Source organism: Coenobita brevimanus, chromosome 59 (genome assembly GCF_032717465.1).
Source record: "Coenobita brevimanus isolate Jiangsu-jjx chromosome 59, ASM3271746v2, whole genome shotgun sequence".
Taxonomy (NCBI): domain Eukaryota; kingdom Metazoa; phylum Arthropoda; class Malacostraca; order Decapoda; family Coenobitidae; genus Coenobita; species Coenobita brevimanus.
Window position 1 is genome coordinate 25,251,461 of NC_137012.1, and position 24,434 is coordinate 25,275,894.

General features: G+C 42.2%; 1 protein-coding gene across 1 annotated transcript in view; it reads left to right on the forward strand.

Annotated features, from left to right (window-relative positions):
* The window catches only part of LOC145402931 (uncharacterized), a 224,655-nt gene that overhangs the window by 138,382 nt on the left and 61,839 nt on the right, over positions 1 to 24,434 (forward strand). Inside the window, exons 9-12 of the mRNA XM_080274826.1 lie at positions 8,917 to 9,266; positions 14,208 to 14,324; positions 16,468 to 16,547; positions 23,313 to 23,508. Of these exons, the coding sequence (XP_080130952.1) occupies positions 8,917 to 9,266; positions 14,208 to 14,324; positions 16,468 to 16,547; positions 23,313 to 23,508 (743 nt within the window). The remainder of the gene's footprint in view (positions 1 to 8,916; positions 9,267 to 14,207; positions 14,325 to 16,467; positions 16,548 to 23,312; positions 23,509 to 24,434) is intronic.

A 24,434-nucleotide genomic window follows, 5' to 3' on the forward strand; every position in this document is an offset into this window, starting at 1 on the left:
TGTGGATGGAATGGTATCTAAATTATTAGAGATGAATGATTGTCAGAGAAAATGAACCACATATAATATGCCTAACTAAAACAAAATTAACTCTAGGTATATCAAATGACATACTAAACTTAGAAGAATATAATATATGGAGAAGAGATAGAAACTTAAAAAAAGGAGGAATTATAATATTAACTAAGCAAAATCTAAAAGTCAATGAAATAAAACTAGATATACCCTCACAAGTAGAACTGATTGCAGTAGAGATCAACACATCTGAAGGGAAAGTAATTGTAGCCAATTTGTACATGCCACCCAGATCAAACACATGGGAAAGAGATGAATATGAGGACCTGGCAGAGAGTACAATTCAGAGTTTAAGAGCATTACTACATAAAATGGAAGAGAAATCGGAAAGAATTATACTAACTGGAGATTTTAATACAAATATAAGTTGGAATACTCTAGATATAATAAGCCAAGAAAGCTGTTGGGACCAAAAGCTCCTGGATCTCGTGCAAGAGTTTTTCCTAACGCAACATGTGAGGGAAACCACCAGAAAAAGAGGACTCGATGTACCTTCAATGCTAGATCTCATATTTACTAGGCAAGAAAATGATATTGACAGTTTAATATATCACCCTCCACTCACCAAAGGCGACCATGCAGTACTAAATTGCAACTTCAGGATAGCAAATGACATAGTTAACACCAATGAATGTTACAAAAAGAGACTAAACTATAAAAAGGGAAATTATCATGATCTAAAGAAGTATTTCTTAGAAGTTGATTGGGAAAATGAGCTTAGAGGACAAGATCTTTTTTTTTTTTTTTTTTTTTATGTGTCCGACTCTGGGCATAGGCTTCACAGCCTGCTATCAGGGCCCAGCAGTCCTCCTGCATACCATACACCTCTACATGTCACCACTTCGGCGCTAACACCCACCGTCCATATTGAATACATGCTAGGGCTGTCTCATACAGGACTGGTGTATTGGTATTAGCGGGGGTATTTTTACGACATGTCGGCGGGTCTTCTGGTAGATCAGTAAAGCCTGATTTAATGAAATTCAAATCCTTATACTGTTCCCTGCCCCAGCCGGGATTCGAACCAGGGTCCGTTAGGACTGCACGCCACCTCTCTACCGATTGAGCCAATGCTGTATATTAAAAATTCTTTGAATTTTATGAAATAGGAGTCCAGAAATACATCCCACAGCACAAAGAAGCAGATAAGAAAATACAGAAATGGTTCAATACAGAATGTAAAAAATCAAAAGAAAGAAGAGATTTGTTGTGGAATAGATACAGAAGACACAATAGTGAAAGGGCATATAATAATTACAAACAGGCAAGGAACGATTATACAAGAATAAGGGGGAAAGCCCAAAAACAGTTTGAGGAGGATATCATTAATAAAAGTAGTGATCAACCGAAGCTATTTTACTGCTACATCAGAAGCAAAACCAAAGTAAAAGATATAATACAATCCATTACAGATGAGGGAATCACCTATACACAAGAGAAAGATATTTGTGAAGCACTAAATAAGAATCTCCAATCAGTTTTTACAAAGAAAAAAATTTTGAGAGGGACTATGTGGAACATGCATGCCCACACATACTACCAGATATACAAATATCAGAAAAAGTAATACAGGATGAGTTAAGTAAATTAGACAGAGGAAAAGCAAATGGTCCTGATGAAATTTCATGTTGGGTGCTACGAGAATGTGCATTATTTTTAATTTTCAAGAAATCCTTGAGTCAAGGTAAACTACCTGACATTTAGAAGAAAGCAAATATTGTCCCCTTATTCAAGAAGGGAATAGACAAAATCCACTCAACTACCAACCAGTATCACTGACCAGTGTTGTAAGCAAGGTAGTAGAAAAGCTTGGGTAAATCATCTAGAAAAACAAAATATGATAACAGAAAGACAGTTTGGTTTCAGAAAAGGAAAATCATGTGTTACTAATCTGTTGAGCTACTATGACAGAGTAACAGACACAATACAGGAAAGAGAAGGATGGGTGGACAGTATCTATTTAGATTTCAAGAAAGCATTTGACACAGTACCACACCAAAGACTTTTATGGAAACCGTACCATCAAGGAGGAATTCGAGGCAAACTGTTTTGTTGGATGAAAGATTTTCTCTCAAAAAGAGAAATGAGAACAGTACTAAGGGGAAACTACTCATCATGGAAAGAAGTGACTAGTGGAGTGCCACAGGGCTCAGTACTGGCACCAATCATGTTTTTAGTGTATATAAATGATACAGACAGTAACACTGGAAATGAAAGCTATCCGAATATGTTTGCAGATGATGCAAAAATACAAAGGAGAATTACTAACACAGACTCTTGTAAAGAGCTACGAGAAGAATTAAATAAACTTCATGAATGGAGTAATACATGGGAAATGGAATTCAACGTGGACAAATGTCATGTAATCAAGTTTGGTAAAAGTGGAAAAAGACCTGATTGGGATTATACGTTAGGAAATAACACCCTACACACATCAGAAAGAGAGAAGGACCTAGGTGTGATTATCAATAACAGACTATCTCCGGCTGACCACATCAGTGAGAATGTACGGAACATGTATACGCTGCTTGCAAATATGAGAATAGCATTCACATACATAAATGAAGACATGCTAAGAAGGATAATAACATCATTCATCAGACCAACCCTGGAGTATGCATCAGTAGTCTGGAGTCCTCATCTCAAAAAACACATAGACAAGATTGAAAAAGTTCAAAGGGCCACTACAAGATGGATACCAAGCTTAAGGGATCTAAGCTATGAGGAAAGACTAAATAAACTGAATCTACCAACACTACAGGAGAGAAGGAAAAGAGATGACATGATAATGTTATATAAATGCATATCAGGGAAGGAGAAAATAGACATAAATGATTACTTAACATATGGGGAAGCATCAGCAAGAGGACACTGCAAAAAACTGCATAAGAAGAGAGGTGATAAAGACGTGAGGAAATTCAGTTTCCCAAACAGAGCAATTGATCAGTGGAATGCACTACCGAATGAAATAGTGTGTGCCAAAACAATTCACAAAGTTAAGGATATGTACGATAAATATGGTTTAAGACACGGGACAGTACGAGCTTGACTCATTCCTGTAAAGATACAATTAGGTAAGAACAACCAGGTAAGGTAAGGTAAGGTAAGAACACACACACACACACACACACGCACACGCACACACAGAGTGATCATGTGGTCATTGAGTTCCAGATGATAATAGGGAACATCGAGCCAAGAGACGAGCTTCATAGGCAGGGAAGATACAACTTTGGGAAAGCAAATTTTACAGGATTGAGAAAAATTTTTGAAAATGCAGATTGGAGAAAATTCAGAGAAACAAGAAAGATACAGAAGAAGTGGGATATCTTTCTAGACTTCTATAATTTGGGAGTGGAAAAATTTGTACCAAGAGTAAGAGGGAAAGAAAACAGGAAAAAGGAGTGGTTTAATAGAAGGTGTATGATAGCAAAAAAAAAAGAGAGATAACAACTGGAGAAAGAGAAGTAACAACAGAACAAAGGAAGAATATAAAAGAACTAGAAATTAATACACAAGTATACGTAGCGAGGAAGAAATGAATTTTGAAAAAGGTATAATAGACAAATGCAAGGATGAATCCAAACTGTTTTATAGATTTGTTAATGGCAAACTGAAACAAAAGGAAGGAATCACCAAACTGAAAGTAAAAGGAGAGGTCTATAAAGATGCAGCAGTGCAAGCTGAAATAATGAACAAATGTTTCCAGTCAGTTTTCACTAATGAAAAAGAGTTTGTGGAGGGGGAGGGAGTGATTAGAAATGTACCAGTGATAGAAGATATAAAAGTGGAGGTACAGGAAGTGTATAAATTACCGGAAACTCAAGATGTAAGGAAAGCCCCAGGACGTGATGGAATTTCTAATTGGGTACTGAAGGAATGCAGAGAACAACTGACGGATAAAATTCACAATTTAAGCATGTGTTCTTTGGAAGAGGGGAAAGTGCCACAAGAATGGAAGAGGACAAATGTGGTACCAACTTATAAGGGAGGAAACATGGAAGAATCCCTGACTTATAGACCAGTGTCTCTAACCAGCATGGTCGCATAATTGTGTGAGAGAATCCTGAAAGACAGATGGATAAAATATCTGGAAGAGATGAATATTTTGGCTGAATGTTAGTTTGGATTTAGAAGTGGAAGGTCATGTGTTTCCACCTTGTTGAGCTTTTACTCAAGAGCAATTGACGTGGTACAGGAGAGAGATGGTTGGGTGGATTGTGTGTATTTAGATTTGGAGAAGGCCTTTGACAAGGTACCTCATAAGAGACTAATATGGAAACTAGAGTATATAGGAGGACTGAAGGGGAAACTCCTGGAATGGATGAGAGACTTTTTGAGAGACAGACAAATGAGGACAGTAATAAAGGACAGGATGTCTGGATGGAGGGAAGTAACAAAGTGGAGTCCCTCAAGGCTCGGTCTTGGCGCCAGTAATGTTCCTGATTTACGTAAACGATATGGTAGATGGAGTGAACAGTCATGCAAGTCTGTTTGCTGATGATGTAAAGATCTTGAGGAAGGTAGAGGTTGAGGAGGATTGTAAAATGCTGCAGGAGGGTCTGGATAGGATATATGATTGGAGCCGGGTGTGGAAAATGAAATTTAATGTAAAGAAATGTAAAATATTGGAAATGAGTAAAAGTAGCAGGAGGCCATCACTGAATTATTTGTTGGATACCGGTAATGAATTAATCACAAAAATGAGAGAAGAGAAAGATTTGGGAGTGCTGGTCCAAGATAGTTTGTCACCTGAAAAACACATTAACAAGATAGTTAGAGAGACATATAAACTCTTGACTAACATAAGAGTAGCATTTCATTATATGGATGAGGGGATGATGAAAAAATTGATAGTGGCCATGATGCACCGCAGGTTAGAATATGCAGCGGTAGTGTGGTCCCCACACAAAAAGAAAGATATTAACAAGATTGAGAGAATACAAAGAACAGCAACCAAGATGGTCCCCAGTCTGGCAGATCTGTCATACAGATAGAGGCTGGAAAAGCTGGATTTGCCTTCCTTAGAGGAAAGGAGGAAGAGGGGAGACATGATTTCATTGTTCAGGGCCATGATTGGAGTAGTTAAAATTGACCTAAAGATCTGTTTGTATGGGATAAAAGAGCATAAAGAGGACGCGGAATGAAATTGAAGAAGTCAAACTGCCTGAAGGATATCAAGAAATATAGCTTTCCATATAGAAGTATAGACTTATGGAATAGCCTGGATGAGGGGATCATCCAGTCTAAAAACTTAAACGAGTTTAAAGCTAAATTTGACTTACTGAGAAACAGCGACAGAAATCCACGAACATAGCACATTTCGTGTATATCAGTTAGGTATATTAGGTAAATACATAGATATTTGGAACGACTTAGAGGAAGAGGTGGTGCAGGAGAAAAACATTCATGTGTGTAAAAGTAGACTAGGTAGATGTGGATATGAAGACATGACAACACTAGCATTGCTCAATTCCTGTATACAACAAATAGGTAAATACACACACACACACACACACACACACACACACACACTCTCTCTCTCACTCTCTCTCTCTCTCTCTCTCTGGTGGATAGCAATAGAAAGAGTGGACCATAAATCTTTCTCTCGGCATTCCACAGTTCCATTTATAACTTTTTAAAAATTAGGTTGTTTTAAATATGTTTTGTCTCTACTTGCACTAATAGGTGTGTGTATATGGACTTGCAGCTTGTTAACCAACATTTACTGTATACAGTACTGTACATAATAAAAGTTAGAGTAAGGTAAGTTAAAAAACACAGCAGATAGTAAAATACTGTACTGACTTCTGGTCACTCATATAATTTTACTATAATCTCAGACTTTCGTGATCATCCAGTTGTTCCATTATTTAATGGGTCCAGTGGGAAACGGGGGACTTTTCGGTGTAGCACAAGAATGTAAGAAGTACATGGTGGTACAGGCAGTCCTTGTTGTAAACCAGGGATGTCTTCCAAAATAGCACTTGTTTTTCCATGCAAATGGTACCCTTTCTTGGGGGATCTGGCAAATAGACATAATACTATAGGTAGCAGTGGAACTTAAAGAGGTAGTAACTCTGGACTTAATTGCAAAAAGTGCATCAAGAGGATAAATTATGACGAGGACTTGCTGATGTGAAATGGGTGAAAAGTTGTAATGCTTGAGCATGTTGTTGAAAGGTGAAGTGATCTTTAAGTGGAAGTAGTTGGAGTGATCTTTAGGTGGAAGTATAATGTGGAAGAGCGCATGCTTGAGAATGCGCATGAATGGACATTGAGTGGGCGTTCGACAGAGTAAGTGTATTCAGGTATTTTATGGCTCAGTATTATAACTAGAATAATCTCTCATGTTCGTAGAGGTAGGAACTTTGGGTAATGTGGAAGAGTGCATGCTGGGAGTAGGCATGAGTGGACCCTGAGTGGGTGTACAGCAGATTGAGTGTTTACAAGTATATTGTGGCTGTGTTAGCTAGCATGATATATAATTTTTTTCTTGTGTTCATAGGGTTAAGAATATTAGGTTATCCCCGTACCCACAGCCTGTCACTACCGTGACGCTCGTTACATAAGTACCATACCGCGGGGCATCACTTCTGTGATCCAGGGATTTTAAAAATCATCCAGGCTTTCAAGTGCGGTCTTGTATCATCTATCAGTACTGCCATTGTGTAGCTATTGACAGCGCGCTGCTAATACCACTAGTGCTCGCATACAGTGTTACCAATTTAGACATTTTTCTGTGTTTGCCTTGCCTCCCCACCTCCCCTCCCTTACCCCCTCCCCTGCCTAGCTACAGCCTGGCCTTGCATCACAACTCCCGGCCGTTTTTTTCCATTCGCTTTTTCCATTGCAGTGTGCCCTATGCCCTATTCTCATACTAAAAAATATATTAAAAAAAAGGGAAGAGGCTAACTGATACTGCCATTGACCATGAAGTAGCTAATTTATCACCTGGCAACACCTCACATGCACTTGATTTCTAATTTTCCCAGTTCATTACCTATTGAAATGTCCCGTATGACCTATTTTCATAGTAAAAAAATATATACACTATAAAAAAAGGGAAAAAGGCTAAGTGATACTTCCATTGACCTGGAAGTAGCTAATTTATAACCATTGTCTAAATTTCCTGCTATCCCCACGAGAGGGGCATGGCACAGTCCAGCCATCCCCGTGGGTAAGGGATTGAGGATGATATGCGAGGTGTCTGTGGGTGTCACTGTTAAAATTAACACCCCTGCAGTCTGGTGATGTATCAGTATTTTTTTAATACTGTATATTCTTGCTACCCCCGAGTAATTTTATTGAGTTTAGGAAGAAATTTTTTAAAATTAGAAATTAGATATAGCCTTCATTTATCATATTCATTCCCAGAAGTCTGTCCTAAACCAAATGAAATTGCCTAAAGGTAGCAAGAATGAAATGAAGAATGCATAATCACAGACATGTTTCTTTTTAACTGCATGGAAGTGCATCTTAGTATAGAAGGGGTTAGCAAAGACTGTATCTCCACCCTCCACAACTTGGAAAGTCTTTCTTAAGGTGAATGAAATCATCGGAAGAAAGCAAGAATAAAATTTAAAATGAATCATGTGGCTGAAGAAGTAGTTTAAGTTTTCCATTTGTTAAAGTGGATTGTAGGAGAAGTAGACAGTTACGGAAGTGGATGGATGGATGATGAAAGGCACTGTGGTGGAGTGGAGAGGCACAGTTGAGTAAGAGTGTGGTTGGTTTGAATTTCTTTCCATTACTATTTTGAAGATATATTTGGATGTTATGATAGGTAATAGATACATTGCAGTAGGCAGACCCCTCAGTGAGAGGAGGCATTATTTCCTCAGTAGTTAGTCAAACTATCTTCCAGATGTTTATATGTAGCTAGTCTGAAGAAATGAGACATTAGTACTCTACAGTAAACTTTCGATTATCCATCAGCACATTGTCTGGCATGCATCATTATCTGTCACAGCAAATGACAGGGAAAATTCCCTGGGAATTTCCAGAAATTAAAATTACACCATTAATCTCATCACCAAAACACGATTTCCAGGCACGAGTACGGCGCAGTGGCAGTTTGTCATTCTTATTGCAGTGTTTAAGGGTGTTTTTGTATGTCTGAACATTTGTACAGCACAGGTACAGTATAGGGTTTTACAGGGGATTAGACCCCCCTTTGGGGGGGTTTGGGGGCTGCTACGTCATTATCTATCAATGCATCACCTTCCAACACCCCTTGCAGGCTATGCGCCGAATGATTGGGACTTTACTGTACCAAAATAGGTTTTTATACATGCTACTTTTTGTAATTTATTTGAAGCAGGATGCAATATTTTTTCATTTATTAATTTTTTTTCTTTTTTCATGCAAATGTTTTACTGACATAAAGAAACATTTCTTGCTTTTTCACTGTCTTCAGTGTTCATAGTTTGAATGAGCCTGTTATTTCCACTCCCATCTATCTATCTATCTATTGCCAGACGCCTCAATCCCGTTTGGGGTGGCCACAAACAAATCGCCTCCAAGTCGCCCTGTCCCCCGCCATTTCACTACCCTGCTCCCAACTCACACCCCCCTCTCTCATATACCTCTCCACCCCATCCCTCCATCTCATCCTCGGCCTCCCCCTCCCTCTTCCCCCCTCCACCTCACTCACATACACTCTCTTCGTCAGTCTTTCACCCTCCATCCTCTCCACATGGCCAAACATGTAATCAGACTAGATGAAGTAGTTTTTTTTTTTTTCTTTCTTTTTCTTTTATAACTCTAACAGTGATTCATTCATGGTGGTCTTAATATGTTCTTGTAACTCTTATGTGTTTTATTTTATTTTTCCACAAGACTGTTCAGCAAGAAAGATGTGGACTACCGTCAGTTGTTGCCACAACCTGGGATGCTGCAGGCCCCAGGTGGAGGGCTACCTGCTGCCTTCAAAATGGCTGACCAGGATGACCGCAGTATGGAAGCCCAGAACACACGGGACCCACTCTCCACACTCAGTGGGAACCAGGATCCTAAGACCCCCATAAGAGGAAAGGGGAACCCAAATCCAATGGACTCAGGTGCACACATGTTCATGGACCCAAGAAGCAGAAAGAATAGTTTCAATAGTCCTCATGCTGCATCCTGGGAGAAGTTTCGGCAGAAAAATCCTGAGTTCAAGGAGTATGAAAGGCAGGCCAGCATGTCAGGTCAGTTTGAGCTGAATTTGAGGCTTGTGGGGATGCGGTGTAATACCATAGATGATCTGTAGTCTACTTGTCAGTTTGTACAGTTAGCCTTCCCCCCCCTTCCCCCCAACATGGTGTTTCGGCCTTCCAGCTTTATGGACATTAGATCACAGAACAACACACAGCAGCAAATTTTGGCAAAGGGTTATTTGTTACTTGATATGTTAAGAGTTTCTGTTTCCATTGGGATTAGCAATGTTTTTTATTGTAGTCTGAACTCACATATGCCTGTGTGGTCCATCACATTCATTCATTCATTCATCATCCAATCCTACATTGCCCCATGAGAAGCATAGCAGCCCCGGGGCTAGGCAAGTTGGTCCTGACATTTAAGATGAGAGTGACCAGCCTCACTCATCCCTGAGTGGCATTACATGAGCAATAAACCCCACCCACCCCTTGGTCCATGACCCTTTGTTTAATTGTTTGCATGGTATGTGATGAGGCTCAAAGAAAGTGGACTTTCCTTTGGCTCTGTTAGAATAAATAATGTACTGTATTAAGGGAAAACAATAGTAATTTTATCCATTCATCATCTAATCTTGTGTTGCCCCATGAGGAGTGTAGGAACCAAGAGCTAAGCAAGTTTGTCCTGACAAAGATGTGAGTGACCAGCCGTGCTCATCCGTGAGTGACATTACATGAATAATTTTGTAAATAAAATATTATTCGGAACTTTGAAATCAAAAGGGTGCATGAAGTCTTGGGCTCTAGGTTGTGTTCCTGTAAAGTTTTATCAGTATCAATCCATGCATCTAGGAAGAGGAGTTGGACATACCCTTATACAGACAATCAGAGGTACACCAGTATGTAGATGAATTATTTGATCTAGGGATTCAGAGAAGTTAGGGATGAAGTTTTTTATACTACCAATTGGAATATGGTATTTACTGGTTGTTCACTTACTCGATGAAGTGCTGCTCTCAGGTGACTACCCTTTCCTCTCTTCCTTCATTCCTTCCTCTTCTGTCTTTCTTTCCTTCATTCTTTCCTCATCCTTCTGCCTACAGGTGAAGTTTTATCAGTATCAATCCATGCATCTAGGATGAGGAGTTGGACATACCCTTATACAGACAATCAGAGGTACACCAGTATGTAGATGAATTATTTGATCTAGGGATTCAGAGAAGTTAGGGATGAAGTTTTTTATACTACCAATTGGAATATGGTATTTACTGGTTGTTCACTTACTCGATGCAGTGCTGCTCTCAGGTGACTACCCTTTCCTCTCTTCCTTCATTCCTTCCTCTTCAGTCTTTCTTTCCTTCATTCTTTCCTCATCCTTCTGCCTACAGGTGACTTTACACTCCCCCTTCTGTCTTTCCTTCATTCTTTCCTCTTTCTTCTGCCTGTGGGTGACTTTACACTGTGTGACAAGCCAAATGTTTTCCTGTACACCAGGAAACCATTTACTACGCTGGGTGGTAACCATATAACCAAATTATGGCATCTGGTGGTTTAGTGGGTAATGAAGGCGCTTCAATCGGATTGAGCCAGTGAAGGTTTATATCCAAGGGTTGGTTGGGGTTTATTGCTCATGTAATGCCACTCAGGGATGAGTGAGGCTGGTCACTCTCATCTTAAATGTCGGGACCAACTTGCCTAGCCCTGGGCTTCTACGCTTCTCATGGGGAAATGTAGGATTAGATGGTGGATGGATGGATGGTAATTTAGCTAGTTGAATTGTTAAGTTTGGCTGTATTTTATCACGAAAACAGTGTTGCTCATTAGTAGAGTTTTGTATTATGCAGCATGGTTCTAGTGATGAAAAGGTTGGATATATGAGGAGGAATTATTAGTATTGGTAAAGTCAGATCTGAAGTTTTGAGTAGAAGGAATAGAGGAAAAGGGGAAAAAGAAGTGTGTGGTAATCATAGGGTCATTTGCCTTCTTAGTGTAATAGGAAAAGTATATGGTAGGATACTTATTGACAGAGTTAAGGAAATAACAGAGGAATTAGTTGGAGAAGAACAGAGAGGTTTTAGGAAGAGAAGAGGTTGTGTAGATCAGATATCCACTCTTAGGTCATTAGTGGAAAAGTTTCCAGAGAAGGGAAAGAAGTTGTATGCGCCATCATGGATTTGGAGAAAGCATATGACAGGGTGGATAGAGAAGGATTGTGGAAAATATTAAGAATATATGGAGTAAATGGGAAGTTGTTGAATGCCGTGAAGAGTGTGTACGAGGGTGCTGAGGCAATGCTGTGAAGAGTGTGTACGAGGGTGCTGAGGCTGCAGTGCGTGTGGACAATGAACTGAGTGAATTTTTCTGTTTGAAGGTTGGATTGAAACTGGGATGTGTCATGTCTTCATGGTTGTTCAGTCTGTATATGGATGGGGTTGTAAAAGAGATACAGGGTAGGGCAGGGGATGTTGGAGTGGCCCCAGTGAGTGAAGGCAGTGTTTGGAAAGTCCCTGTACTGTTGTTTGCAGATGATAATGTATTGTTAAGTGAAGACGAAGGGGAGCTGCAAAGCTTGGTGGATTAGTTTGGGAGAGTGTGTAAGAAATGGAATCTAAAGGTGAATGTAGGAAGAGTAAAGTTATGGTCTTCGAGAGAAATGAAGTCAGTGTATGTACAGTGAGGTTGGATGAGGAGGAAATGGAAAATGTGAGTGTGTTTAAGTACTTGGGTAGTGTGATGAGTAAGGATGGAAGTTTAGAGGGTGAAGTGCTTGAAAGGGTACAACAAGGAAGAAAGATTGATGGTTCTTTGAAAGCAGGGAAGTGAGCTTGGAAATGAAAAAGTTAAAGCATAACAGTATTGTGATACCAACTCTGATGTATAGAAGTGAAGCTTGGACCTTGTTGAAGTCAAGAGTGAGAGCAGTGGAAATGAGTTATTTGAGAGGAGCATGTGGAATCACTCAAATGGAGAGACGGACTGGCAAATAGGGAAGTGAAGAAGCATTGTAGAGTGGATGTGGATGTGATAAGAAGTGTTAGGAGAAACACATTGAGGTGGTTTGGCCATGTTTAAAGGATGGAGAGCAAGAGACTGTTGAGAAGAGTGTATGTGAGTGAGGTGGAGGGGGGAGAGGGAGGCCAAGGATGAGATGGAAGGATAGAGTGGAGAGGTATATGAGAGAGGGAGGTGTGATCTGGGAGCAGGGTGGGGGACAGGGCGACATGGAGGCAATTTTTTGTTGCCACTCCTTACAGAATTGAGGTATCTGGCAGTAGATTGATCAGTAGGAATAGAGGTGTCATATGGTGCACTAAATTACCCAGTTTTCTGTCTCCTACCTATTTGGTGTAAGATGTGTTCTCCCTGTCACCATTTCTGCCTCATTACGTATGCTTGCATGAAGCAAGAGTGAGTTGTATGTTTTGATAGGTATGTGTGTGTGTATGTATGTGTGTATGTGTGTGTGTGTGTGTGTGTGTGTGTGTGTATTTTAACAAAATAACAACCTGTCCCTCAACTCTTCCAGCGTGTTTGATTAAAATTCAATAAAACTTGTCATCATGGATTGGATGGTGACAACCAGTTTTATTGTATTGTAACCAAACACGCTGGAAGAATTGAGGGTAAACCTGTTGTTTATTTGAACAAGAGGTCGAAGTTCAGGGTTAGAGTTTTATCTATCAAATTCAGCTTTTAAAAATTCTATCCAGTTTAGACCTAACTTCGTGGAAGGGTTGAAGATAAAGCACGATTGAAGTGATTCAGTTTTGAGAATATTCAGTCTAAGGTGAAAGTCACAGTGTAAGATTAAAATTGTATTTGAATGATGAAGAAGTGATTAAGTTTGAAAACAAGCAGTCAGAGGTCAGGGCCAGAAGGTAAGATCAGAGTTTGATCTCGTGTGTCTGTTTATGAATAAAATAAATAAAACAGCTTTTATTTGATTTGGATCAGACTTTGTGTATGAGTTGAGAACTAGTCAAGAGATTTTTTTTTTTTTTTTTTTTTTTTTTTTTTTTTTTAACCAGTAGGTCAAAGTCACATGGAAAGGTCAGCTCAGACATCTTTTATCCAGTGTAGACTCAGTTTTGTGGAAGAGTTCAGTTTTGAACAAGGATGCCTAGTACATATAGAAGTTTCAATTTGAGAAACAGTCAAAATACCCCCTGATTGCATAATTTTTCTCAAACCTCTCTGGAGGGACATGCTCCCAGTGTATGGACTTCTTGCCTTCAGTGGTCATATCAGTATTGTATTGTTGCACACTTGTACAGCTTTGCCACACAACCCCAAGGCTTATCTTTGTATACTTGGGGATCTTATTTTCTGGACCGTGTAAAGTGCAGGGACTCACTTTTGCCAAACCCTACAAAAATGTTGGAAATCAGAAAACAGGTTGTCATTTGGATAATTAAGGTACCATAATGTGGTGACAATCAAAGCCATGGTGGCTTTGTGTTATTTCTTTGGATTTTGGGATGGCCTGGGCCAAAGTTCAAGACCCCGTCATGATGGATATTTAAAGTCTTTTCTAATGCTACCATATGTTTGCATTGTGTTAGTTCATATCATTGATATGTACAGACTAATACACACAAACACACCAATAACACCACTAACTTGCATATCTGCTGCTTTCCATACAGACATCCTTTCATGATAAGTAATTAGCCAGAAGGAAAGGGTTAATTCTGGCTTTCTTTCTTCCTCTGGAAAAGATCTGGTTTGGCAATGAACCATGAATGGGCTGATTAAGACAAAGAATAAGTTATTGTCCAGAGCTGGAGAGAAGGAGATGGTCATGACAGGTACTAGACAGGGAGGATAAAATCCATAAATTTTCCAGGCTGAGCAAATAAGCATGAGGAGAATGTTGGGAAGTTTGTTTTGCCTGCAGTGAACTACGACTCACTGCTGCTGAGGTTGTTGCTAATTATGTATGATTATTGTATTGCATTGTTACATGGAGGTTATTATTGTGCTTGGTATTTTCAGATTTTCATGAGGAAGAGGAAGGACCATTCAGCCAGGTGCGACCCTCTGAGCGACCCCCACATTTCCGGCCACGAGATTTCACTGGCCAGGGCAACATGGCAGCGCAGAAGAATCGAGGTAATAGACATGACAGGTTTCTTACACACAGGTTTCTTACACACTCTCCCAGACTCATTCACTGAACAGCAAGGCTAGGTGAATGAGTTTGGCAGAAGGTGTAAGAAATGGAATCTAAAGGTGGATGTTGGGAAGAGTAAAGTTATGATCTTCAAGAGCAGTGATGTCACTGAATGTACAGTGAGGTTGGATGATGAGGATATTGAAAATTTGAGTGCATTTAAGTACTTGGGTAGTGTGATGAGTAAGGTTGGACATTTGGAGGATGAAGTGCTTGAAAGGGTACAGCAAGGAAGAAATGTTGCTGGTTCCTTGAAAGCAATGATAAGAACTAGGGAAGTGAACATGAAAGTAAAAAAGTCATTGCATGATATTACAGCATTGTGATACCAACCCTGATATATGGAAGTGAAGCATGGACCTTGTAGGAGAGACACAAGTCAAGAGTGAGAGCAATGGAAATGAGTAATTTGAGAGGAGCTTGTGGAGTCACATGAAGAGACAGACCGACAAATGAGGAAGTGAAGGAGCATTGTGGTGTGGATGTGATAGGAAGCAGTAGGAGAAACGCACTGAGATGGTTTGGCCTTGTAGAGAGGATGGAGAACGAGAGACTGACGGGGAGAGTGTACATGAGTGAGGTGGAGGGGGGGAGAGGGAGGGGGAAGCCAAGGATGAGATAGAGGGATGGAGTGGAGAGATATATGAGAAAGGTGGGTGTGAGCTGGGAGCATGGCAGTGAGATGGCAGGGGACAGGGCGACATGGAGGCGATTTGTTTGTGGCCACCCCTTATGAGATTAAGGTGTCAGGCAATAGATAGATAGATAGATAGATAGGTTTGGTATTTGGAGAGGATGGAGAGGGAGAGACCACTGAGGAGAGTGTATGTGAGTGAGGTGGAGGGGGGGAGAGGGAGTGAGAGGCTAAGGATGAGATGGAGGGATGGAAGGGAGAGGTATATGAGAGAGGAGGATGTGAGCTGGGAGGAGGGCAGTGAAATGGCAGAGGACAGGGCGACGTGGAGGCTATTTGTTTGTGGCCACCTCTTATGGGATTAAGGCATCTGGCAATAGATAGATAGACATTACTTTACCTAATCTGACCCCACTTCACCTTTACTTTACCTTATCTTACCTTACATCATCATCATCATCCAGACCTCCTCTCCCACCTCAGGGCAGGGTGAGAAGTAGCAATGTCCAGACGGCCTAAGTTTGCCCAATTCTATGGGCCACGCTTCCACTCACTCATCATTCAAGCCCATGGAATCCTGGCTCCATCAGGAAGGCTAAAAAAAATTTCACCACATTCTGTAGCTTCACAGATACCTATCTGATAGGGTTGATTCAAATGCTGTCATGTTAAAAGGGGTTCCAAATCCCTGGTTATGCGCTGCTCTGCACAAAATTCATCGAGCCAGGTCGGTCTCTCGTCAGCCCATTAGCCTCAAGAACTTCCCTACCTCTCTTTCTCACACATTCATCCACCATATCCCTCCACCTTCTTCTTGGTCTGCCTCGCCTCCTTCCTCTTTCAGATTCGCTCAGATATACTCCTTTTACCATTTGATCGTCATCCATTCTTTCCACATGACCAAACCATCTCAGTACACTCTCTTCGTTTCTGGTGTCCACAGATTTCCTCACTCTACATCTTTCATGAGTCACATTATTCTGTATCCTGTCCACTCTCTGTACACCACATACATTCCTCAGCAGTCCCATCTCCATTGCTCGTACTCTTGACTTTTCATTTTCATGCCACATCATAGTCTCACATCCCTATGTTAAAGTTGGCTTTAACGCTCCTTCATGTCTGTACTTATAAACTTACAAATCTAACTACAGTATACTGAACACCAGCCAACTTGTGAGTGGAGATCAGTGAAGATGCACACTTTCAGCCACCATCCAAGACTCATGGAAGGTCAATGTAAAATTTACAAGTATATATGTGAGTACTGTGTGATGCAGATCACCATTTTATCAACAGGAAGAACAATTCCTTAGCTAGCTAAGAGTTCAGTGTTAGGATAAGATGTGAATCTATGGATAAGTTGGCTGATGTGGATTATAATTGACACTAAGTTCCCTTTTCCTGTTATGTACACTTTTTTAAGTGTTGTCTCTCCTCTCCTCCAGAGGGCTGGCGGCCACCATTTGAAGAGGAGGAGCCACAGGTGTTCCCCGAGAGGAGTCAGGCTGCTGCAGAGAAGTTCCAGGTAGGATGGTCAGTGTGGTATATATATATATATGTATATATATATATATATACAGTGCTCGTCAGAAGTATTCAGCGTTGTCCGCCGGGCGCGCAATACTTATGGCCCAAAAAGAATCACCCATTTTTAGGGGTAAGAATTGAGCCACAAGTTTGAGCTCCGAGCATGACGTCACGGTAGCCTGGGGCCTTCTGACGCGCTGGTTGGTTCCCGCCTCAGTCGCCCACGGGCTGCCTGAGAGAGAGGAACTCCGCCGAGTGTCCCTCTCAAATTGCGCCATTTTTTACCGAGTGTCCCGCAGTGTTTTGGCCTTCAAAACTTTGTTATGGCACCTACCCGTGAACTATCGAGTGAAATCATATCCCAGATCATTGCTCTAAAGGAGGCAGGCCACCAGACAAAGGAAATTAGTGAATTGGTTGGTGTGGCACGATCGACAGTGCATCGTTGATGTGCGCGGTTTCGGGAGGAAAACAGTGGTGAAGTTCCCACAAAGAAACCGAGGTCTGGTAGGCCTAGGAAAACTTCCCCAAGGTCTGTTAATGTTTTAAAACGTGCAGTGGAGTTTAATCCTCGTGTGAGTGCAAGGAAAATTAAGGAGAGCAACCCAGAAGTGTTTGGTGAGGTGTCAGTGAGAACAGTGTCTCGTAGGGTGCATGAGCTTGGTTACACAAGTCACAGGCCTGTGAAAAAGCCTCTTCTCTCTAGCAGCCAGAGAATTCGTAGGCTTGCCTTTGCTAATAAATATCTAAATTGGGGTGAGGAGCAATGGTTGTCAGTGTTTTGGTCTGATGAGGCAACGTTTAGTGTTACCTGTAACAGAGGAGCATGCAAAGGTAGTGACCCACTTGACCCACGGTATGTAGAAAGCACAGTTAAACATCCTGATTCACTCACAGTATGGGGTTGTTTTTCAGGGAAGGGTTTGGGGAAGCTTGTTGTACTTCCCAAGAACCTCAGAGTGAATCAGGATGTTTACCTGGAGCTTCTGTGTGATCATTTACCAGACTCCTTCGAGCTAACAGGTGCACGAGTGTTTCAGCAGGACGGTGCACCTGCTCACAAGGCCAAATCGGTCACCAATTGGCTTCGTGACTGCGAGGTATCATTCATGACAGACTGGCCAGGAAATAGCCCAGACCTCAACCCGATTGAAAACCTCTGGTACCTCGTAAAGAAGAGTCTCCAAGGGAAGGACGTGAGCTCTCTGCCTAAGCTGGAAGCCGCCATTCGTGACTTCTGGGACAAAATACCGCTCCAGCACCTCAGGAGCCTCGCCCTTTCACTTCCAAGACGTCTCAGGTCCGTGAAGAAACGTAAAGGCTACCCTACGAAGCACTAAAGGTAAATAAAATGCATTATTTATATGTTTTTTTCAATGTTGAAATGTTTGTTTCTCAGGAGGGACGCAGGGCGCTCCATACTTCTGACGAGCACTGTATATATATACTGTATATATATATATATATATATTTTATTTTCAGACGCCATAATCCCGAAAGGGGTGGCCATTTGACTTTGAGTTATTTGTTTTACAGGGAGGGGCACTAACCCTCCACCAGCCCACTTGTTGACACGTAGGGAGCACATGTGTTTTGTTATATGGTTACCACCCAGCATTGTAAATGGTTTCTTGGCTTACAGGAAACCATTTGGCTTACTACTCAATATAAAGCCACCTGTAAAGGAAAGAAAAGCAATAAGAAGTGACAGGAAAGATGGGAGAAATAGGAAGAGAGGAGGGCAGGCACAGAAAAAGAATGATAAAGGCTACAGAAGAAGTAGGCAGCACTACATCAAGTGAATGGATGATGGTCGCCACCACCTACCTATATATATATATATATATATATATATATATATACAGTACTCGTCAGAAGTATCGAGCGCCCTGCGTCCCTCCTGCGAAACAAACCTTTCAACATTGAAAAAACAAATAATGCATTTTATTTACCTTTAGTGCTTCGTGGGGTATCCTTTACGCATCTTCACGGACCTGAGACGTTTTGGAAGTGAAAGGGCGAGGTTCCTGAGGTCCTGGAGGGGTATATTATCCCAGGAGTCACGAATGGCGGCTTCCAGCTTAGGCAGAGAGCTCACATCCTTCCCTTGGAGATTCTTCTTTACGAGGTATCAGAGGTTTTCAATCGGGTTGAGGTATGGGGTATTTCCTGGCCAGTCTTTCATGAATGATACCTCGCAGTCATGAAGCCAATTGGTGACCGATTTGGCCTTATGAGCAGGTGCACCATCCTGCTGAAACACTCGTGCACCTATTAGCTCGAATGACTCAAGTAAATGATCACACAGAAGCTCCAGATAAACATCCTGATTCACTCGGCAGTTTTTGGGAAGCACAACAAGCTTCCCCAAATCCTTACCAGCAAAACAACCCCATACCATGAGTGAATCAGGATGTTTTACAGTGCAACATACCGTGGGTCAAGTGGGTCACTACCTTTGCGCCGGTACACACGTGCTCCTTTTACAGGTTACACTAAACGTTGCCTCATCAGACCAGAACACTGACAGCCATTGCTCCTCACCCCAATTAAGGTATTTGTTAGCAAAGGCAAGCCTACGAAGTCGCTGGTTGCTAGAGAGAAGAGGCTTTCTCACAGGCCAGTGACTTGTGTAACCAAGTTCATGGACCCTTCGAGACACTGTGCACACAGAAACCTCACCAAACACTTCCGGGTTGCTCTCCTTTATTTTCCTTGCACTCACATGAGGATTAGACTCCACTGCATGTTTTGAAACAGTAACAGACCTTGGGGAAGTTTTCCTAGGCCTACCAGACCGTGGTTTCTTTGTGGGAACGCCACCACTGTTTTCCACACGAAACCTCGCGCACCACCTACACACTGTCGATCGAGCCAGGCCAACCAATTCGCTAATTTCCTCCGTTTGGTGGCCTGCCTCCTTTAAAGCAATGATCTGGGATATGATTTCACTTGATAGTTCACGGATAGGTGCCATAACAAAGTAGCGAAAGCCAAAACACTGCGGGACACTCGGTAAAAAATGGTGCAATAAGAGAGGAAGACGCGGCGGAGTTCCTCTCTCTCAGGCAGCCTGTAGGCAACTGAGGCGGGAACCAACCAGCGCGTAGGAATGCCTCAGGGTACTGTGACGTCATGCTAGCGCCGCAAACTTGTGGCTCAATTTTTACTATCAAAAACTGATGTTTCTTTTTTGGCCATAAGTATTGCGCGCCCGGCCATAGGCGCTCGATACTTCTGACGAGCACTGTATACATACATACATATATATATATATATATATATATATATATATATATGGAGCCTTTGTGGTACAGTGGTAAAGTGTGCGTGTTCGTAAACTGAAGAACGATGGTTCGTGCCCTGCCAGGGTAATAAACTTTGGGAGCATTCATCTGGCCACGTACTGCATTGGCGGACATCAGGGGTGCTGTGGTTGAATCAGTGTCGCTTACTATAAAGTATGCTTGCACCCAGTCGGCTTGCGCGGGCCGATTACACTTGGTTCACAGACTACACACATATCCAAAGCCATTCCAACACTATAATACACTTACAGGCACTTCTCACCCTACATACAATCTCCACCAGACAGCCTAAGCCACTTGGTAGAGATACAGTGGCTGTATCGTCCCCACTTCGGTTGGGATAGGCCGGTCCTGCAGTGGACACTCAAACGGCTGATGAGATGAGATGAGATATATATGTATATATATGGAGCCTCTGTGGTACAGTGGTAGAGTGTGCGTTTCGTACGCTGGTGAGTGCGGGTTAGCCTCCTGCCAGAGTTGTAAAAACTTTGGGAAGTGTTCACCAAGCCACTTGCTACTTTGGCGGACACAAGGGGTGCTGTGGTTGAACCAGTGTTGCATACTAGTATGCTTGCACCCAGTCGGCCTAAGGCAGGCCTGTTGCACTTGGTTCACATACTGCATACACATCCAAAGCCACTACAACATTACAATCATGCTCACAAGCACTTCTCACCCTACATACAGTCTCTACCAGACAGCCTAAGCCACTGGGTAGAGATACATTGGCAGTATCATCCCTGCTTCGCTAGGGATAGGCCGGTCCTGCAGTGGACCTCAACGGCTGATAATGATGATGGAGATATATATATATATATATATATATATATATATATATATATATACACACACACACACACAGTATATGCACAGTACTCTCTCTCTCTCTCTATCCCCCCATGTGTTTTGTTCTCTTTCCCTCACTTTCTCCCTCTCTCCCTCCCTCATTTTCCTTTTCATCTTTCCCTTTGTCTTTGTTTAATCCGTCTGCTTCTCATACTTTATCTTCCCTCCCTCCCTCTTCTCATATTCTCTTTAATTCTTATCCTCCCTAACTTCTCTCTCCCCCTTTGTTTTCTTCTCTCCCTCACATTCTCCCTCTCTCCGTCCCCTGTATTCCTTTTCTTCCCACCCTGTCTCATATTTCACTCCTTTGTTTCTCACACCTCTTCCCTCCATCCCTCTTCTTGGCCAGGTAACTTAAACCATTTGGTAGGGAGGTAACATGACCATTTTTGCCCAGCTGGTGGGTTAGGGTTTATTACCAGCGCTTGGCTTGGGGCTGGCTTGGCGACTTTGACCATTTGGTGAGGAGACAGATGGCCATTTTTGGTGGTGGGGGGTGTGGTTGGGGACGGGGGAAGAAGTGAGGGGTTGCAGGGAGGATGAGGAGAGCCACACGCACCATCACATCTGTGTTCAGACACATGCGTCTCAAACCTAGAGAGTGGTGGAGTGGTCAGATTAGCAAAACAATGACTGTTTGGATTGTGGGAATGTCCTCCAATTTCTTTTGTTCGGTGTAGCGAGTTGTCGGTTATCAGTGCGCAGGTTATCAGGCTATGCCTGTATCCTTGGGCAGAGGCTTGGCAGGGGTGGATGATGCAAGGGGTCGCATGAGGTGGGAATGGAATCGTACAAGGCAGATTCTTATGACATTGCTCTACACCTGGCCAAGTCACTGAGAAGACTGATGAGCGCTTGCGTCTGGTGGCGGGACTGTCTCCCTACCTCTTGGTGACAGGATCAAATGGTGGGCAGTTCAGACTGTGGTGGGTTGCATTTGCTGGTCCTACCAACACCTGGTGGTAAGCGTCCACCCCTTTAACATTGGTCCCTACTGATGCCCGGCATGTAGGGGTTAAAGTTAATAACATGCATAAATACTGCAAATAACCATTACTCCAAATATTGAACAGTATTTAAATAACCATAGAGCATAAGTAATAACAAATAAAAAAAAAAATCCATGGATGCCTCAGCTGCTGTCACATCAACACAAGCAGCCGCACCACTCACCTTGACATTATGAAAGGAAAAATGATTTTTAAACTGCATGAGCCAGCCATGACTAGCATTAAACTATACATCACAATTAGAGTCCACACATTCCTTTAGCATTGCAGAAAGAAAGCAAACTGAGGCCTGATTTTGAGATGAAATGAATGCATCCATGGTAGCAAACTATCATACAGTGTGAAATACACATTTTTGCATTAAAGAGTAACTGTATGTGGTAGGTGGGGGTGCTCACCATACACTCACTCGATGTAGTGCTGCTCTCAGGTGTCTGCGCTTTCCTTTCCTTCTTTCCTTCCATCCTCTTCTGTCTTCCTTTCCTTCATTCTTTCCTTGTCCTTCAGCCTACGGGTAACTTTACACTCCCTCTTTTGTCTTTCTTTCCTTCATTCTTTCCTCTTCCTTCTGCCTGTCAGTGACTGTACTGTACACTGAGTGACAAGCCAAATGGTTTCCTGTACACCAGAAAATCATTTACTATGCTGGGTGGTAACCATATAACCAAATTTTGGTGCCTGGTGGTTTAGTGGGTAATTATTGCTCTCCAATCAGATTGAGTCAGTGAAGGTGTATGTCCAAGGGGTGGTTGGGGTTTATTGCTCACGTAATGCCACTCGGGGATGAGTGAGGCTGGTCACTCTCATCTTAAATGTCAAGACCAACTTTTATATATATATATATAATGTGAACGACTCTGGGCAGAGGCTTCACAGCCTGCTCTCAAGGCCCAGTAATCCTCCTACATACCATACACCTCTACATGTCACCACTTCGATGCTAACACCCACCGTCCATATTGAATACATGCTAGGGCTGTCTCATACAGGACTGGTGTATTGGTATTAGTGGGGGTATTTTTACGACATGTCGGCGGGTCTTCTGGTAGGTCAGTAAATTCTGTTTTTTAAGAAATTCAGATCCTTAAACTGTTCCCTACCCCAGCTGGGATTTATACCTGGGTCTTGTAGGACTGCAGGCCACTTCTCTGCAGATTGAGCCACCACCTCCCCTGGGCTCCTATGCTCCTCATGGGGCAACGCAGGATTGGATGATGGATGGATGGATGAAGAGTAACTGTAAACAATAAGAAATAATAGTAAACAGTACATTCATTTATCGATAACATAGATGTTTGTTACACAGTAGCTGTAAAGTATTATAGTTTTGATATTCAGTACCATTATTCATGCAGCTGGCAGTGCAATCAGTTTGTTGTGTGAGTGAGCCTCAGGAAGGCTGCCTGGCATGCAGCTTACAACAACAACCTCTGTCAGTTACATCTCAAAAGTACTTGTGAAGGCTCTATGGGGCCTTCTTCGTAACTGCGAATTAGCCATAAGGCAGTTGGTTGTAAGTCAAGGACTTTCTGTATAATGTAGCTTATGTATAAATATACATAAACACATGAATACAGCATAGTATTTTTCCTACAGATGATGTTACAGCAGGCGATGGAACAGCGTGACTGTGGGGACATCAGTGAGCAGCAGTATCAGACCATGGCCAAGAAGATCCGCATGTTGACTGAGCAGGAGCAGATCAGGGAGGTGAGAGAACGCGACCGGCAGCAACGACAGCAACAGGAGCAGCAGCAGCAACATCCACGCCCCTTGCAACCCCCATTTAAAGGTGAGAATGGTTCTGGCCCATGTATTCTACCTCCCAGTATTATGGAGGGGATAAATAAGGACATTGCTATTGCAGAGTATCAGTGTTTTAAATGTTGCATTTCAACTCTTTTATTCCAGCTTGACACTTTTCCACAATAGTATAATGCAGTTAGCTTTTTCATTTCTACCTCCCAATATTTTAGAATGATGGAGTAAGGGGTTTTTCATTCTGGTCTCCAGTACAGTATACCCAGGAAATTTTACTAATTATCTTTCCTCTCCTCCATCCTTCTTTCCTTCCATCCTCTTCTGTCTTCCTTTCCTTCATTCTTTCCTTGTCCTTCTGCCTGCGAGTAACTTTACACTCCCTCTTTTGTCTTTCCTTCCTTCATTCTTTTCTCTTCCTTCTGCCTGTGGTTGACTCTACACTGAATGACAAGCCAAATGGTTTCCTGTACACCAGGAAGCCATTTACTATGCTGGGTGGTAACCTATCTATCTATTGCCAGACGCCTCAATCCCGTTTGGGGTGGCCACAAACAAATCGCCTCCATGTCGTCCTGTCCCCCGCCATTTCACTGCCCTGCTCCCAACTCACACACCCCTCTCTCATATACCTCTCCACTCCATCCCTCCATCTCATCCTCGGTCTCCCCCTCCCTCTTCCCCCCTCCACCTCACTCACATACACTCTCTTCGTCAGTCTTTCACCCTCCATCCTCTCCACATGGCCAAACCACTTCAGTGTGTTCCTCATAACACTTCCTATCACATCCACATCTACACCACAATGCTTCTTTATATCCTCATTCGTCAGCCTGTCTCTCCATGTGACTCCACAGCCTCCTCTTAACTCATATAACCAAATTTTGGCGCCTGTTGGTTTAGTGGGTAATTATTGCTCTCCAATTGGATTGAGCTGGTCTAGGTTTATATCCAAGGGAT